At 39.5% G+C, this 19922-nt stretch overlaps 1 protein-coding gene across 4 annotated transcripts in view; it reads left to right on the forward strand.

Moving 5' to 3' along the window:
• Nucleotides 1–19922, forward strand: part of Pde8 (phosphodiesterase 8) — a 406334-nt gene that overhangs the window by 114292 nt on the left and 272120 nt on the right. The window contains exon 1 of one of the 4 annotated variants that reach the window (XM_083130653.1): nucleotides 9150–9284. The exons of the other annotated variants lie outside the window; for them this stretch is intronic. Within the exon in view, the coding sequence (XP_082986779.1) occupies nucleotides 9254–9284 (31 nt within the window). The 5' untranslated portion in view covers nucleotides 9150–9253. Of the gene's footprint in view, nucleotides 1–9149; nucleotides 9285–19922 lie in introns of those variants that run through there. 4 annotated transcript variants of the gene reach the window in all.

Below are 19922 nucleotides of genomic sequence, written 5' to 3' on the forward strand. Positions count from 1 at the left end.
CCACACACACACACACACACCGCTCCAGATCGTAGTGCAAACTGTGCATACATCAAATACACTACCTATTGGCACCAAATCAACAAGGTAGAGAAGTCTGTGCTGCATCCTGTAACCAATTAGATGCGTGAGTGCAGAGAGAGTTAAAAAGTGCAGCGAACTAGACGCGGCTACTATGCGTCTCTGCCGGTTATCGAACCCGGAACCACTTGAAACGAAAGGCGACGACGTTACCACTACGTCATCGGGGAGGCCTGTAATGTAACTGTAGATGAGTTACTTTCACAAATATGGAAAATTTAGGGAGTTACTTTTTAAGCGAAGTAGCAGGAGTTACTTTGAAAAGTAGCAATACTTGATACTGTGTCCTGTTGAATCTGCCTTTCCAAATTATGCCCAACGCCACTCGCACCTATGCTAAGTGTTCCAAACGAGCGATCGCAGGAACCCTGTAACTGATTTGTCCTCGGCAGGTCCAGTGGGTAGTTTACATATCAGATTTAAACCTTTCGCAATCGTCATCTTGCTGTCTAAAAAAGCGGAGAACGTGTTGTACATTGGTGCTCTTCGCCCCACGTTATGTACAGAGACTGGGCAGGACAACCAATCCGATCATTCGGTTCAACTGAACCAAGAAATAGTGTTCATGGTGCATGGTATCAAGACGAGACAAGATTTGGAAGTTCTGTCTCGTCTGGTCTCGATCTCGAAGGGCAAGCTTCGGTCTCGTCTTCAAATGTGTAGTGCGAGAAACAACATATACAGCGTATCATCGTTTAAACTTTCTCAGCGTATAGAAGCCACTAAGAGAAACAACTTTTCATCATAGCTTTTTTCGGTTAGACACCTTTTTCCGACGCTACGAACCCTCGAACAACATAATTGTGTCCTCAATGTATACGATTACGCTGCACAAGTTGACAATTGACACTAACAGCTTAACTTTCCAATTACGATAATAATGAGATACGTACATAGGTGGATTTAGCGGAAGAGGCACAAGCACAAAGGGATGACTAAATATTAAGGAAAAAGAATTGATATCCTTTATATTACAAAGAACAAAAGTATTTCAAGGAAACCTTTTCCAGATAGTAAAATAATAAGGAAAGCTTAGCACAAGTACATTAATCGGGACTAGATTAATTAGAACCATCGTTTCTCAACCTATGGGACGCGACCCACTGGGTCCCGAGGCGGCGTTTGGTGGGTCGCGAAAGTTTTTACATTTAAATTACTACATTACTAAAGTCTTTTAAATTATATATTTACTTTTCTAGAATGAAGTATGTGTAATTTGTTTAAGCAAACTTAAAAGAGAGCTTATTAGAGTATACTCGATGTTAGAAAAAATATGATTATTATAAACTGGGTGCACACCCGAACAAGTAATTCTGCCGGCGCCCACGCTTATGGGTCCCATGAAGGATATCCTTCAAAGTGAGTCCCAGACTGAAAAACGTTGTGATCCACTGAACTAGACAAATAAGTCGTCACCAGAAATCGAATCCGGTGCTTGTTGCTTTCATGGCAATAACGGTAAATAATGAACACAAAGCGAGAGCATTCTAGGTTAAATATTGCCCATGTTTTGTGACAGTTTCACCTAAGGAAATTATATAATTCTCAAGTTTATCCTCCCCTGGGACTCTCCGGTGGCGTAGTGTTAGCGTTGTCGCCTTGTAATCAAGAAGTCCGGGTTCAGTGTTAAACGCCTCACAATTCTAAGTTCTGTTTATGTTTCCTACTGGGATATACTGAATTCAACTAGATTTTGTTGAGTTTGGTAAATTATTGAAATATTATATACCAACTAGGTAACACAAGTTGGTGACAACATCAGAAGTGACCGCCTTCTTCAGGAAATTCACTTTCGTGTGCCTGCCCGCTCAACAAGAAGCACTCAACTTTTTACTTCTCAGAAGCCGAGATTGTGCCTCATCCAGCGCTCTCTGTTCCATAGACTGCCCAGTGAATATAATAATCTAGGAAGCCAAATAGACATTTTTGAAAATCTGGACCGTTTTAGAAGAAAGTTAGCTAAAAGTATGTAAGTCTCTTAACCACATGTAATTTTTCTATGTTATTATTTTTGTTGTATTATGTTATTATTTTTGTACTTATGATCTATAAAATCGTTCCAATGTAAAATGGCTAACGCTGTATTTGGAATCTTCTATTAAAAAAAAAAATAATAATTCAATAATTCTTTGATAAAAGCAAAAAGTTGTTTGAAAAATGTAAAACCTCTTTGATGTCTTAGCTCACGTAAAGGTAGATAATGTTTGCAATTTTTGAGATTTTTGCGGCAAACGAAAAACACCTTAATGCAGGAAACTTACAAAGGCCTAGCCGACACCTTTCCTTTCCTTATTTATCAGTCGTTTTGTGTTGTTTTTTTAATGAATTTGCGAAATGCAGCAGTGTTTGATAGTGAATTATTACAATTGGAAGTTTTTCAAGGACATTTCTGAAAGCGAGAGGTCGCCAACGGGAAAAACTAGTTTACCTGCACAATTTACCTTGAGACACTTTAGACAAATAAGGCCCATCATCATTCTTGCTTTTCTCTATCTCCGCCCTTTGAATCTCTACGCTTTCCTTCTTCATGCATCATTTCCTGCTGCGATTTCTTTCCGCATATTTGATCCCCTTTATGAAAACGTTCTGAGTTTTTTTAGCATTACACGGTATTGTTAACTAATGGCGTGGCATGTTTCAACGGAAAGAAAAATTAACAAGTTGCGGGGTTTTCTTGGAGCTCGCACCGAAGGCCAGCGGTTATTTAGTGGATTGCAGTTTTTTTATTGGCCTAACGAAGATGGTTGAGCTTTTTGATTCGTCTTGGCGCGGCTATTTCTGGTCCGCGCTTAATATAACATGGAAGCTGAGTTATAACTCTTGTATCTGGTCCATGATCTTTCCGACAAAGTGTTTATGCGTCTTCTTTTTGCTCATCTTCTGTCGTTGCAATTCGCTGTTGGTGTCGGTACGTACTCGGGCGTGATCGGCGTGCGAGATGTTGCAGTGGGATTACTTGCGGATGCACTTCGTAGCGTTTGTTTGTTGTTCCGAATCAGGACCCTGTCTCCTTTAGCGCACGAAAAGATGCATAGACTATACACCGTTGCAACAAGAACACTTTATAATTATCCATCTCAATTCATCTACTATTGATTAAGCTACGCTATAAAAATATTGAGCATGCATTTTTCGTTCATAGATGGCAGCACAGAATCATTAATTTGTGCTTGTTAAGAATGTAAGATAAAATCTAGAAAATGTACGATTGTTTTATATGTTTATGAACATTACAATTGAGCCCTAAGAAAGTGAGGAAGCAACACATTGTTGTTAATTTCGTAATAATAAGATTCACTGCTTAATTTAACTGTTGTAAATAAATTATATCTTCACGAATTCATGAGTGATGCCTAGACCATATTTCAGTAGTTCAATTTCCTTAACCTCTCATTGGTATTTTCTTTCCACTTTCATTCTACGAATGAAATTCCACCGCATTTATATTTCTGTATACATAAACTCAATATGCTGACGAAGGCAGAATTTATTTTATTTTAAAACATAAACTAAACATTACGTTTCAACCTTCTAGCAAGGTCTTCTTCAGACTCTGTACCAAATACAAATGAAATAAGGTACAAAACAGGAAGATATATACACAAAACTTACTCCCCTCCCTTAAAATAAAATAAATTCTGCCTTGGTCAGCATCTTGTGTTTTTGGTTTTTGGTTATCATGGAAACAAGGCTTAATGGTGTTGTCATTTTGTATCCAGTCAAGTCCTTTTCCTAATCTGCTTGTAAGGCGAGTTGAAGATTAGTAATTTCAGATATGGGTAGAATTTGTATCTCCTGATCATTCCACAACAAAACTAAATAGCCATTCAGAAAATAAAAGTATTCATTAATGCTAGCATGAAAGTTGCACTATCAAAGAAATGTATTAGCTGCATCAAAGCTGAACTTGCATCGATGTGCATCAACGTTTCTGAAATTATCATGGAGAGAGAGATGCATAAAGTCAATATTCCTATAAACTATCAGTCTACATATCTTTTAGGTATTCATTATTTACTTAATAGATTCATTCAAGGTTCTTAGATAAGAAAAAATGTAGATGTTAAGGGGAAGATGTAGTTTTGCACGAGGTTGATATTTATTTCAATTCTTTTAAAATGCGCGCTAATCTATATTATTTATGTATCTATATTCTTCTATATATATAATAAAATGGATGTATGTATGTGAGCGATTTCAACCAAACGTGGTACACATATCACTTACAATAAAGTAGGTGTGGAGGTGACACCCCTGGCACCCCCCTAGAGGTGAGGGTGGAAAGGGGATGACATGTAAAAATAATCGAAAACGACCGATATTAGTGTGGAATCCATAATTGTCGGGGTCGCTAAGATGAATAGTGGCACTCCCAATGCCGTTCAACTCCAAGACACCCCTGGCACCCCTAACGGTGGGGGTGGGAATGAGGTGACGTAAAAATAATCGAAAATTACCGATATTAGTGTGGAATCCAGAGTTGTCGGGGTCGTTAAGATGAATAGTGACTTTCCCAATGCCGTTCAACTCTGAGACACCCCTGGCACCCCTATGGGTGGGGGTGGGAAGGAGTGACATATGAAATGACCGATATTAGCGTGGAATCCATAGTTTTCGGGACCTCTGAGATGAATAGTGACATTCCCAATGCCGTTTAACTCCAAGTTCATTTTACACTATAGTTAGAATTCATTATAGTCCTGTCTAATAGAAGATTGGGATAAATAAATGCCCGGGCAACGCCGGACAATTAGCTAGTATTAGAGAAAACAGAACGGTGAGTTTGCATTATGGATTTCTCCCTGCGTTGCAGTTGAAAGCGATTTCTAATTCGATGATTAATCTAAATAAACAGAATAACTAAATTTGTTGAAATTCCCATATATCTCTTGTGAAGAATGAAAACACTCGCTCTGAAACTTGAAGGTTTCACTCACCATATCAGCGTTTTGGCTAATATATCAGAGTTTTAAAACAGCAAAACGGGACATTTTTCATATTTTCCTGAAGTAAAACGAGACGGAAGAATGTACACATTTTAATACAAAAACTGTTTCATCATAAATACTTCTATTTGAAAACTATTTAAATACTGTGTAAATTACTTACGATACACATTGCACTCCAACCAAGCAGTCCTCTAGAATTAGAAGTAATTCATTCATTGATATTTAAGTTTTATTTATTTATTGATATTTATTAAAAGTTTATGCACATGTGATTAAAGTTCAAGTCTTTAATGAACATAGCTTTCAGTTTGTTACTTGCCCACAAACAATTCGTGTACGAAGTATTGGAATCATTAGTTCCAGGTAAACAGAGAAGAAACTCCAGTATTTTAAGAAAATTGAAATGTGACACATTGTTGAGATTGAAATGCGATAGAATTTCTACCCAACAATGGCTTAGTTCACAGTAATAGTAGAGAAGGTGTATTGCCCGATGAGTCTGTCACAAAGAAGCAACATTTTGGAGTCCAGTTTTACGTTAAAAAACATTGAGACAAATGCTCCAAAAAGGGACTGTCCTTGCTAATACGGGACGTAAGGTCACCTTGATTTGGCCTTTTTCATAACGGCCAGTTCAAGCAGAATTCTTCTTTTTGTTCGTGTGCTTTGTGCGCTTTTGTTAAGTAACATCTTTTAAGTAACATCTTCCTGGTGTTTTTAAACAAACAATACTTCCATAAGCTCATAAACAAAATTATCTGCCCCCTGACGTGAGGCTACGTAGGCCTACCAAGGATCCTCACATCTCGGGAAGAACACGTTACCTCTTGAACTAACAGTCAAGACTTTTCAGGCGTGTACTGTAAATTAATGAAGTAGAAGAATGAAGCGTGCCAACATGCACCTCATTACAAACATAGCCAAAGAAATCGACGTCCTGATAATGTTTTCCATCTTAGATCTGGCCCATGTTAGGTTGTTGGGAACGCAAGCCAAGCATGCTTCATAGGGTTTTTGAAATGTAAGAGCAATTTTCTAGAAGACTTAGTTCACTGAAGATCTGGGAAACTTGCAATGCAAATTACCTCAAATCTATTCAGTGCAATTAAGACACTTTGCAGCTCGGTCTCTAGGCCATAATTCCTCACGGCAGCCGTGACCGGGTTTTGTTACTACCAAGAGCAGCCAGGGTGTTTTTTTTTCTTTCCTCCTTTGCTGGAAAAACGCGAGGGCGTCGAACAAGTAGGATAATTACAAGGAATGGCAAACCGCGTAGGTGTACATAAGTAATGAAGTCGGAAGCCATGCCAGATCCAGCTTCATTAATTTGGTCGACAGTGAAGGCGGTGAGTTCTTGTTGATGGTTTACTTTTTTTTTTTCTGTATCTACTTGCATTTGGGGTGGGCGGTCACATCCATCCCTTAGGTGAATCCAGGACTTGCTAGATGATTCCTCTTGCTGGTATATCTCTCTTAATTCTTCTGTCTTGCACATGCTATCAGAGTCTGGTTGTTTGATTCTCTGTCAGGTTTCCTGGATCTTTGATTCTTACTAGGTTCTTGAATCTCTTATTCTTTATCCGGTTATTGGATCTTTGATTCTCTACCCGGTTTCCGGATAGAGAATCAAAGCATGTACCAGACTCTCGAATCTTTGATTCTCTACCAGACTCTCGATTGTTTGATTCTCTACCAGACTCTCGACTCTTTGATTCTCTACCAGACTCTCGACTCTTTGATTCTCTACCAGACTCTCGAATCTTTGATTCTCTGTCAGACTTTTGAATCTTTGATTCTCTACCATACCCTCCAATACTTGATTCTCTGCCAAACTCTCGACTCTTTGATTATCTACCAAACTCTCGACTCTTTGATTCTCTACCAAACTCTCGACTCTTTGATTCTCTACCAAACTCTCGACTCTTTGATTCTCTACCAAACTCTCAAATCTTTCATTCTCTACCAGACTCTCGACTCTGATTCTCTACAAGACTCTCGACTCTGATTCTGTACAAGACTCTCGACTATGATTCTCTACAAGACTCTCGACTCTGATTCTCTACAAGACTCTCGACTCTGATTCTCTACAAGACTCTCGACTCTTTGATTCTCTGCCAGACTTTCGAATCTTTGATTCTCTCCCATACCCTCCAATACTTGATTCTCTGCCAAACTCTCGACTCTTTGATTATCTACCAAACTCTCGACTCTTTGATTCTCTACCAAACTCTCAAATCTTTCATTCTCTACCAGACTCTCGACTCTGATTCTGTACAAGACTCTCGACTCTGATTCTCTACAAGACTCTCGACTCTGATTCTCTACAAGACTCTCGACTCTGATTCTGTACAAGACTCTCGACTATGATTCTGTACAAGACTCTCGACTATGATTCTGTACAAGACTCTCGACTCTGATTCTCTACAAGACTCTCGACTCTGATTCTCTACAAGACTCTCGACTCTGATTCTCTACAAGACTCTCGACTCTTTCATTTTCTGTCAGACTCTGGTCGCATTAAATATTGACAGTCTTTAGCCAGAGGTACAACTAGCAATGAAGAAGAGGCGTACAACTTAGCAACCGCAATCACTGTGAACAGTCAGTGCTAAATTGTACGTACGTTATTTTACTTTGCTTCTATACCTCCAGGATAAGCGGTGGTGTAGGTGCTCAAGAAGTGAACAGGTGCTGAATCATCATATTAATGATGTTCTCCCTCTCATAGTTTCCAACCTACTAGCCAATTTTTAGACCTGAAAACGTAATTATATGCTCGCACACACGTATGTGCATATGTAACAATATAAACACCATCTTCCTTTCTGAGAACCTGATCTTTTTACATTCGCATCAAAATCACATCAAAATATGAGAACATGCATACCTGAGGGAATAAGCATTCCTTGTGTGAGCATGTTCTCAGTAAGTCTTTTTAGTCATAAAAAAAGACAGACTGATTGATATACCGTCGTCATTGTAATTGACGTAGAAATATGCGACATTAGAAAACATTGGTAATCAAGCAGACAAATCGACTTCCGTAACTTCATGTAAAAGGCAAAATGAATCACGTCACGCGACTCCCACCAGACCCAACGGTCTCTGATCCCTTATGCCTTCATGTTGCAAGATTACGATTGACCTGGCAAGCGCGGAGGAAATAAAAGCTCCCCCCACCAAGATCTTTTTATTTAAATTGACATTACGTAACCAAGGTTGCGTTCCAAACGTGCCGAAGGGGCGGGGACTGCAGTTCCTGTTAACCGCAGCCTCCAAAAGTGATCCTCCATGTACCTTATATGTGCAGAGAGTGACGTGTATATTTTCGCCTGATGAACGGTTATGATTTTCCATCGTGCGGGGGCCACATATACGTGTGTACGTACGAGATATGCCGTGGGAAGAACAGAACATGTTGCCCTGAATGGTGGTTGTGGGATTGTCACTGACGCATTCTCTGATCCCCGCACGTGTTCCCAGACGCCGCCCTGTTACAGCGAGACGTGACTATTCTCCAGCGTTGCGGAAGGTGTAGTTTTTTGCCCACAGATTCTGTGAACAACGCTATCTATCCGTAAAGCTGCTGTTTTGCGAAATTGCACAGCAGCCAGTTGCGAGAGACCTACGGTGATGTTGCCACTGGTTGCATCGTTGATCGTCAAGTACTTTTCATTCTTCCTGCAAGCTGCAACATCTTGTGTGTGATTTCGTCACCAAAATGCACTAATGGACTCATGGTGATAATTTGGTTCACTGTTACTACTTGCTTCAACCCGTGCTAGGTTTATTATCAGAAGAGCCCCGAACACTAAGCTCTCAGCGTGTGCAACATAAGTTCTTGTGCAGTGGGATTGTGTAAACTTTGATTGAAACAGCCACAGCAGTTGAATCCTTGCGATTCTTAGAAATCAAATTCTTGTGTCTCTTGTGTTACCATTCAGAGCTTAAAAGTCAGCAGCAAAAGTGTGGAAACTGAATTCTTGAATAGCGTTATCTACTTTATTTATCTCATTGGCTGAAAATATATTCTTGGGTAGATTTTATATGCAATATTCTGTAACGTGTGCAATGTACAACGTTTCAAGAATCCGTGACTGTCGACATCTAGAGTGCGAATATTAAGCTCTGAAACAGTGGCCGTTGGGGTGTGCCTGTTAAATTACTGATCAGCGCGAAAAGTTTTAAAGGTACTGAAATGTATGCGACATTCTAAGTGACTAATGCTGAGTGTACCCATGTCATCAAATTGTGGTAAGTTTTTACAATTTCATTTCAAGCTATTTTTTCTGTATTTCCTTTACATAGTGTTTGAATTGAGCAAATTGTAGGGGAGAGAGTAATAATAATAACATATTTTTATAATAAAATTAAATCCGCGCACGTATTGAAATACCTCATGAAGGCATGGAGGTGTGGTCTCACACATTTACAATGTCGGTCATTTGTGGTGATGTGATCAGCACCACTCGCTCGTCGGGTTTAACCCCCCCCCCAGCAGGAATCCACATATTAATGTCTGGGCTGGGTGAACCCCAAAGTCACTTCACGTAGGGCGAAATGGGGGGGGGGATGCCCATCTGAAATCACTCGCCTTGTGTCTTCCGCATATATGGGTGGGAACTAAGAAACCTGGTGTGACGTTCTTTTCGGTTAAGAGCAACTTGTCCCTTGTACGATAAAACTGGGAGACTTACAAAAGGGCTGCGCTGAGTCTCCCAGCATGTGATGTAAAGGAAAGCATTGATGACTTTACTGAAACCTAATTCCTATTTCTGTACACAGAGTATTACAATGGGCTGAAATAAGCCTATTTCAATCTCTGAATTATCTGACGTTTGTTCTGCAAGGGGAATACAACCCGACCTTCTAGAAGCTTCTGAAATTCAAATTCAAGTTTTGTTTCTGATACTGGTGCACTGGGTATCTTTACGACCCTACTGTCGTCTTGACAAAGACTTTCCAGTAAGAGAAATTGTTAGTTCCATCTGGATTATTGTCCGAGTCACAGTCATTATTTAGAATTGATATTTAATCCCTGTTTGCAAAATTCAGAAGTTTTGTTACTAAACTTATTTATAAATGGTAACACTGTTAAGCCTTGTTTCCATGTTATAAAACATTGAAATGATGACCAAGGCAATCTTTTATAGTATAAAAGTAGAAGACTCTGTTAGAGGGTAGAAACGTTTCTTTATGTATATTTTTATACTATAAAAGTTTGCCTTAGTCAGCATTTTAATGTTTTATATCAACTTAAACTGTAAAGCCCCTTATCTCACGAACCAACAACCCTGTTTGGATGAAACTTGCTGGACTTGAAAGAGAAAAAAATGTTATTTCCGCCCGCTCCTTGTAATAAATATTCTTCAACGTAACTCCTCCATTCCTGATGATGTAGTGGTAATTTCGTCGCTTTGTAATCGAGGGGTCCCGGGATCGATACCCGGTGGACGCGCATAGTGGTTCGGGTGCCACTTTAAACTTAAACTGTAGGTGCAGTCCCGATTAGCCTATCTGTGCATAAAATGGACTTAAAACTTAAACTCAACATAACTCCAATAACGATGAACTCAATGAAACAGTTTGCACTAAACGATATAGCAGGAAATACAAGGTGTAGCACTGGGGTGCGAAGAAACGATAAGGGGGGGTTGGAATTCCATGGATGTGTTTCCTTCCATTAGAACATTGGCCACATTATCTACTCTTTGGATGCGATTCACCGTATCTCCTTTCGTTTTAGGTGAACTATATTTATGGGGACGGTGCGACATATGATTTTTATTACTAAAGCCAGGGCTGTACATTTCGTTAATGTTGCTAATTTTCAAGGCCTAGAAGCGTTCTGCCTCTTGTAACAAAGGCCTATTTTTGCCCTGTTTACACCGTTTCGCTTTATCGCGGATATGGAATAAACAAGTGGTCCTGTGATCCTAGAAATGAGTCAAGGTTTTCATCTGCAGACTCAATTTACGTCACCCGAATACGTCGGACGATTAGTCACTTGAGGAAAATATTTATGAGCCGGCAATAGCGTCACAGGCGACGAGTTAAGCATCAGCTGTTAGCAAATATACCTCCTTTATTCACAAATGTGAAGCTTATTGTCACTATTTTTACATTTTTAAAATTTTCGAGTTTTTCAATAACTTATTTATATTCTTTTAATGGCAATTTTGTTTCTCCGACAATTTTTCTTCATTTTCTATACATTTCAATAGTCTATTTCTCTTCCTGTAATGACTATTTTTGTCTTTCTTCGACGTCTATAGATTTGGTGATATACTTAAAAACATAACGTCTTACGAAAGTAACGTGCTATCATTACTTTGTCATGCAATAAGGATATTGAACTGTATACACAATTATCACATACGTACAGTGGCGTCGATTGGGTTCCAAAACCGAGGGGGCAAAGACAGTATATGTCCCTTTGTAGATAAGGTTTTTCATAGTGCGGGGGGGCAAAAGTGGTGAAAAGTGGGGGCAGTTGCAACTTCCCCCCCCCCTAATCGCCGCCACTGCATACGTATGTTCTTACCGTATGTTCTGCAATGCATGTTTTTCCAGAGTAACTTTACATTCGCAAACACTCGCGATGGCATAGTGGTAACATTTTAGTTTTCTGTTTGACAAGTCATTTCCATTGTTGTTGCATTGCCGCCGTACTCCCGAGGTAAAATGACCATTTGTATCTTCTTATGTTTGCCTTTATTCTGTGTTTCATTTCAGACTTTAGATTTCCAAACCAATTCTAAATAATAGTTAAAATATGCACCAAAACACATGTGCAATAGTCTTCATTGCATTCCGATGTTTATGATAAATATGGCTTCATATGCCTTAGGTCAAACTCAATTCGTGAGTAGGGCCGTACAAGGATACTGTCAAAACTCTCCGGCCGCACATCTAGAACCCCAATCCCTTGAAGTCCAGAACTAAGTGGTTCGACCCTAACGGGGGGGGGAGGGGATTCCAGTGATTATTATTGCAGCATCGATATGTAAATTATATATACACCCCCCCCCCAACTTGCCATAAATTAACAACCGCAAGGGGGTGCAAAAACCAGAAGGAGGAATTCGCTTATTCGTCCCTCACATACCACTCTGTATCTGAATGATTACACAATTAGCCTACGTGTGTGCGTAATTGTTGTGAAGCTCATTTTGTTTAATCTCCTTGCATGTTTTATTGAAATAAAATCAAACAAGTATTTTTTCATGGTTTTAGTATTTTCCATGTTAGTTTCGACTTTAAATTTGTTACAATTGTGAAAATATTTTTGCAAGAAACTGTTTGTGAGCAATTATATTTCGTTTCTCATAGATTTGACACTTTTTTAAAAAACTAGCGTCTTAAAAGTCTGCAATAAGTTTTGTGAGCATGAAACTTAATGCAGACAACAAATGTTTGCCAGTCATTCTTGATCGTTCGGCTGTTTTATTAATCTTCATTATGGAAAACAACTTTTCACCAAGGCAAGTGCAACCAAAAATTAATAAAATTTCTGCAAAAATATAGCTTATTCGAGAATACTACTATGGGAGATATGAGAAAAATCAATAAAAGCCCACCTTGCGATATTTGTCTTTCAATACGAGTTGCACTGTAATTCAATAAGTTCCATTGGAAGGACAGGGCTTGCACACGCATCATCAAAAGAAAAGGGAGCAGAGCACCCTCTGAAGTCTTGAAACCTGTTTCCAAATTCATCAAGTAGTATTTTTGCTATGGACAAATATTCCTGAGAAGTTGGGAAGGACAAATTATAACTTTGCAAAAAAAGTTATAAGATAAAGGAAGACTGTAACTTTGCAAAATTGCCTCCACTTCCTTCAAAATATCAGCTCTTGTGTCACGGAGAGAAATCATTGAAGTAGTTTTGAAGAGAGCTACAACTGAGCTACCTCACAGACGTTCGTAATTTCACATATTGTGAGCGAGAAGGCAACAACAAGAACAATTTTCGCTTTCAATTGTTCGTTGACCAAGTCATCAATCCTCTCCTCAACTGTATTCCTGATTTTTTAAATATTTTTTATTAGCGTCGCTTTTCTACCACGTTTGGCTAATGGTGAGGATGAGTGATGATGTGATGAAATTGATGAAGGGACACATACACTACAAAGAACACCCATGCTCAGGTCAGGATTCTAAACCGCAACCTTTGGTGTCGTAACGGGTGTGCTAACCACTCCACCACAGAGGTTGATAAATTTATTTCGTGATAAAGAAATACTTTTGAATGAATTACTTTATCAAAGTACAAAATTTCTACGCTTTTCACAATTCACTTCACAACGAAAGTAAGCATTTCACTTGAAAAAAGTCTACATTCCTCTTCTGTAGTCCTTTTCTTACTCCCATAAGGCTTGGACAGCGATATGGTTCCCTGAAAAGTTTCCAGAAACTGAATTTTCTTCTAGGTAAACTCTTCAAAATCAAGAAACAGTCTCATAGGCAGCAAAGTATGCAGGCTGCCCTCCCCCAGCTGGCAGATATCTTTGTACTTCAGAAGTAGCCTGTCAATCGCTTGCTTAGTTGACACAACACCTACACTTTAATGGAATGTATACCTGTGCAGGGAAAATTGGTCAATATGGTGAAGTTTGGATGAGTCTAGTTTTGTTTCACGAGAAAAGAGACAACGGGATAACTACAAATGTATAGATAGAATTTCAAGCATGAAGTGTAAGTGGGGCCAAGGCGGGGCGGGCCGCATTAAGGGATGCTGGGGGCCGCGAGTTTGCCATGGCTGCCTTAAGGGGATCATATGTACATACGTACATATGTATAGAAAACGGACGCAACACGTTGGACCTGGGCGCGTTCACAAAGCGCCCAAACGGCTATCGAGTCGCAGACGCTGCACACAGATGTGATTTACGTGGTGATTCATATCAAGCGTGTTCAAACAAGTCACTATCAGATTTGCCAAGGTTCTTCCTTTCCCCTGCCCCTCCCCCCTATCTTTTGTGTGTGTTACAACCGATAAACCATGTAAAACCAGCATGTTAACATGCTTATGCACTGCGGAATGTCGCAGTCGAAATGCACCTGCATAAAACTTGCAGCTATGCGCTTGCACGTCCTGTTTTGGTCATCTTCGATTCCACTTGGTCGCTTTTTATTACTTGGGCCGCTAATGTGTACTTGTAAATCATGGCACAAAGGAATCCTTGTTTTTAACATTGCATACACTGGCGCCACGTTATATGGGCCCGTGGGGCAACACATTTTTGTCGATTAAAACATTTGGGCTGTGTGAAAGAACGGAAATAGGCTGTTACGATGCACAATAATCGGGAAAGGAAAAACTACAGATTACCACTACTTCTTTTAAAGTTGTCATTGCAAGAGTAGAATGATCTCGTTCTGCCCTAATATTTTCTAGCTGTAGTAGTTCAAGAGATATCAGTAATTCACATGACAGACACGGACTTCACGTGAAGGATTCTAGTTTTGTGCGTGTTCGAGAAAAGCCGACCTCCGTGGTGATTGGTTAGCATAGCGCGCTGCGACCCCAGGAGTCCACTGTTCGAATCCCGGCCTGGGCATGGATATTCTTTGTGACTGCCGTATCTTCACTCATCCTCATGTCCGCGTTAGCCAAAAGTAGCAGAAAAGCGATAAAATAAACCAAATGAATGACTCAAAGGTTCGAAAAAATATAGTGGATACAACTAGACATTTTACAAGGCTGTAGGTTGGAAACACTTGTCTGAATTAATGCGAAGCAGTGAAATCGAGGCTCAACAGGGATTGCTGCTTACTGTTATGGCCAGATAGAAACGACTCTTTCCTCTTTTTATGGCGCAGGCTAAGGAAGCTATATGAAGTTCAAGGATGACGTTGCGTGTAATGAAACTGGACATCCGACACCAGCTTGTTAACTTCGCCGCCGATTCTAAAGGAAGAGTTTAAAATATCGCTCGGAACACGACTGCAATTAATTTCTATCAACACAGCAAGTTTATGGAGTCCATTTGCTTGAAGGTGAATAAATAGTGTTCTCTGCGGAAGTTTTATTCTTTGGGATCTAGTGTGTGCATGTGTGTGAACAGTGTGGTTACTTATATACCCAATCGCTTGTTTTCTAGAACCGCGCTTTTCGTCAATTCGGTATGGTGCCTGATCTGATCATATTACCTCTATTAAGGCGTAGGTGGGGAATGTCTGGAGCTTTATTGTTATGTGCTTCCATAGTTAGGTGAAATGCACAGTTAATGTCAAAGTTAAGTCTGCTTTTTGCACAGTAAGGCTAATCGGGGATGGGCCTACTGTTTAACCTTTAAACAGCCAATGGGTCATATATGACCCATACAAAGTATAGGCGATAACAGCCAATGGGTCATATATGACCCATGGTGCCGATTACGACATTCACGTGCTTTTAGGACCTTCATACTTGTATGTGAGGTTGCAAACGCTGTCAGATGTTGAGATAAGACTTTGAAATGTCATGTGGACTTGGCCTCTCCCAACCCCGTTTTTCTGACTTGGGCTTTCTGAATTGTACACGGTCGCGTGCTCCGATGTTTTTGATTTCAAACAAAACTTATCCGAAGTAGATTGCTCAAATAATCTAAGAGATATAACGTTTTTCTGAAATAAGTGTAAAAATTTAAAAATCGCGCGCAAAGGGCGCGCCGAGAGAGGAATTACTTTCGAAAACCGGCTCGGCTGTTTAAAGGTTAAAGTTGGATCGGAACCACTATCTATGTACGATAGTGGATTCAGGGTGGCTACTCACCGGGAATTCCTTGAATTCCGGGAATTATACGTGAATTATTGGCTCCGGGAATTATGCGTGAATTCTGCTTGAATTTTTCTCCGTAGACGTGAAAAATTGCAACTTTTTAAAAATCCCAATTCCATTGAATTTATACATATTTATTAATGCCTTGAGGCAAGGTTTTGACAGTTTAGCTTTTATTTTTATCGAGGAAAGAAAAGAAAAAGCTTCTTGGAAAATAAAACAGAATTTTATCAACCCGTTTACTTCGTTAGTGTGCTTTGCAGAACAATCTACAATTGTATCAGACGGACGGAAGATTATGCAAGATAAAATATCTTGAAGTTGATTTCTTTATGTTTATTAGGTAAATTTGAAATTCTTATACAATTAAGAATTTTTCGTAGATTAGTATATCCCGTAATATTTGTGACTTGTGTTCGTAGATGTATTTCGAGTCTGAGTATGCGAAATGGCAAATGTAAACTACGCACCTTAAATTATATATATAAACACACACACACACACACACAGTTCAGTTGAAAATTAGAATTTTTGAATACACTGGACAGACCCTTTATATTGTCAATATTTTTGTGTGTGGAAGGGAGGGTGAGAGGCCGTAATACGTAAGGTTGAAACAGAGAAAACATCTGCTTGGATCCTTGAATTTTTGGAAAGTTTGCCTTGAAAACCGGGAATTATACTTGAATTTTATCATGGTCCTAGAGTGGCCAACCTGGGATTTTAATAGAAAATATTCAATGGCAACATCTACCACTGCCGTAGAATTAGGCAATACGCATAACGCCTTGTAAAGAAGCGAGTCTTTCAGGATCTAGCTGCCCCATTTTTATTGCCGGTGATTGTACCTCCAATAGGGATCCAACCTAGGACTCTAATTACAAGGCGGCAACGAGGAAGCTCCAAGGGGCAACTTGACTTTACTCTTCTTCTTGTGAAGTTCTATTGATTTCTTATTCACATGTTGCATTTCGACGTTTCTTTTCCCCAAAATCTGTGTATATTAGCATGTTGTTTACGAGATAAAACGATAACTCATATGACTTTTTCGGAAGAATTTCAAGAAGAGTGGGCATTTTGACATTTACATGTGGATCAAATTAGATACCTTAAGTAGGAGAATTATTAGAGAAAATTTCATAAAACGATTTAAGATAAATATTTTTTTCTCTTTATAGCAGGGTTGTTATAGGTCCAGGAATTTTAAATAAACCCAATTCCGGTCCAGGAGAGAAAATCAGCAAGCGTAAATGGGTTCTGGACCGTAAAGAACCTTTTTATCTTTAAAGTATTTCAATTCGGTCCAGGAACCTTTTTTTCCGGATGAATTTAAATACGGTCCAAGAACCTTTTTTCCAATGAAACAATACACAACTTGGACCGAATTTAAATTGTCCTAGAAAAAGGTTCCGGTCCCGTTGTGGAACTCAACAGAACCCATTAGAATTTATGGGTTCCTAGGCCATTTAACAACCCTCCTTTGTAGAGTTCAAGTGCTTAATTTGAGTTATTGTTACTGTAGTTTCACAGTTGTTCTGCTTGTTCTTTATTTTTTGGTAGTCCTCATGTATAACACGAGGGACGAGTGAATTTTATGAAATAGACGAGTCAACAATTTCAAACATCCATTCCTTACTCTCTTGCATCCATCGCAGTATTCTCTCCTGTTTGAACGTGCTGATAGAAATGCGCGATGTAGAAGTCGAAGCCATAATCGGTCGCAGGCCGTATGGGAGTTCAAGCAGAAGCTTCCGCAAGACTCGAATATCAGATGGCGAGGCTTTGCCCCTAATAGGGTATGCAACAGGAGCGACGCGTGCACTTGGCGGGTTACGTAACTCTCATTTTCGATACGGAGCAGGATTTGGGGGCAGTGGTTTGGCAGATTTATTCAAGTTCACTTTAAGCCAATGAGGGTAATCGGGACACGATGTACTGGGATGTACCCTTACCGAGGATTGAACCCAAAGGGAAGAAGGGGTTAGAATCTTTAAAGCATCGACTTAGTTACTTTTCAAGGACCAGTAACTGTTGCTGACTTACTTTTTAAAATAAATAAGTATTACTGTAACTACATTTTGAACGAAGTACCTGTAACACAGAAGACTGCTATGGATGATAAATCTTTGTTTAGATTCCGCAATAACAATATGAATATAAAGTGTATATATAGTTTTTAAATTTTAAGATGTGGCTCTAATCTTAGAGGCCATCTTGTACCCGCTACACCAGAAAGTGTGGAACCGCCACTGAACGAAATAAAGAAATTATCGAAGAGAGACCAGCTTTATTCACTTGATTTTACTTCGCTTTTCTGACACTTTTGGCTAATTGAGAAGATGAGGATGATATGATGAAATGGCCGGGATTCAAACCCGGGACCCCTGGCATCGAAGCGCGTTGTTCTAACCACTCCGCCACAAAGGTTGGCGAGGGAACAGTTAGAGCAATTGTAATGACTCAAGTAGACAAGGATAAGAGGCAGTGTGTTCCCATGTGGAACGTATACAACATGCACATTTGTACAGTCATGGACACTTCTGGGTTGTAACGTTTCCATTAAAAGTTAATGGGATTGTTACAACCCAAAAGTGTCCGTGACTGTACAGTGGGATGCATAAGTATTGATCGGCGATTTGTCCAGAACTGCTTTCATTATTTTTTCTCGTACATCCTATTTGTTTTAAGGATTGTATTTTTACGTATGGTGGTACGGATATGATCAGAAGCATGTCTGCATTTTGTTTTAATTGGTGCGAAGTTCTAATTGCATAAAACTAGATTTTAAACATGTTAATGGACAATTTGTTTGGTAATACTTATGCATCCCACTGTATCTGCTCACCTTAACTTATCAACACATACACTACAGTCACGTTTAACCGAATTTGATGGGACCGATGGTGTTTCGGTTAAACTAAAATTCGGCTAAACCGGAATAGGAATAAAGTTTTTTTTATATACAGTACGTACATTTTATTACGTACAGTATTTTGACATACAGTACATATGTATTTCAGCGTGTAGGCATAAACAAAAAGCTTACAATAATACGTAGTCATTTAACTCAAGAACTTGAATTACAGTAACATTAAGGCTCTGATACAAAAAGCCGTACGACTAAAACAATAAAGTTTCGTAAAAACACGGTCGCACACGAGTAACGGCTTTTTTTTTTAGCGATTCGGTTAACCCGGAAATTCGGTTAATCGGGACTGTAGTTTATGCCCCCCTGCCCACTGGTTCAGTGCGTAGAAAGATTGCAACAGAAATCTGGTAATATTGCCACATACTTGGTAACACTTTTTGGCCTTGACAGTAAACGCAAATGGGGAAGCGAGCAAGAATAAGACAGCGAGCCGAGGTCCACCAATAAAAACTGTTTTAATGGGCAATCAACCTTATTGGCTCTCCGGAATCTCCTCTTACGCTTGTTATGGTAAACAACCTCGTGCTTACGACTGGGAATTTTTGTATGTTTTTTACATGTTTTTTACTTCGGCTTCAACTTGTTTTGCTTTGCTTTAGGGACTATTGGCGTCCTACCTGCTGTAGCTACACTTTACTATCAGCCTAGCGCAAGGCGAAATCGGCGGTACTTGGATCGACTCCTGGGTAAGAAAATGGATTTGTCTTCCTTTTTTTACTATCGACTTCAAGAGACACTGCGGCCCAATAGGTGGTGTATTTAGCTGCCACGCGGGAGACTTGTTTCCAATTGTAAATCTATTGTATTCCTCGGCAATACTTACGCATCCCACTGTACAGTCACATTCACTTCTGGGTTATAACAATCACTTAATTTATTATCTCTATATATAAAAATGGATGTAGGGTGTATGTATATATATGTGTATGTATGTTTGTTCCGGTAAAACTCTCGAACGCCTGGAGCAATTTCAACCAAACTTGGTACACATATGAATTACAATCTGGAAAGAAATACTGTGGGGGTACGACACCCCTGGCACCCCTATGGGGGCGAGGGGGTGACACGTTAAAATAATCGAAAACGACCGATATTAGTGTGGAATCCATAGCTTTCGGGGTCGCTAGGATGATTAGTGACACTCCCAATGCTGTTCAATTTATTTATTGTTGCTCCTGGAGGTGAAACTAAGAATGTT

The sequence above is a fragment of the Lepisma saccharinum genome, chromosome 11, assembly GCF_977018435.1.
Source record: "Lepisma saccharinum chromosome 11, izLepSacc3.1, whole genome shotgun sequence".
Taxonomy (NCBI): domain Eukaryota; kingdom Metazoa; phylum Arthropoda; class Insecta; order Zygentoma; family Lepismatidae; genus Lepisma; species Lepisma saccharinum.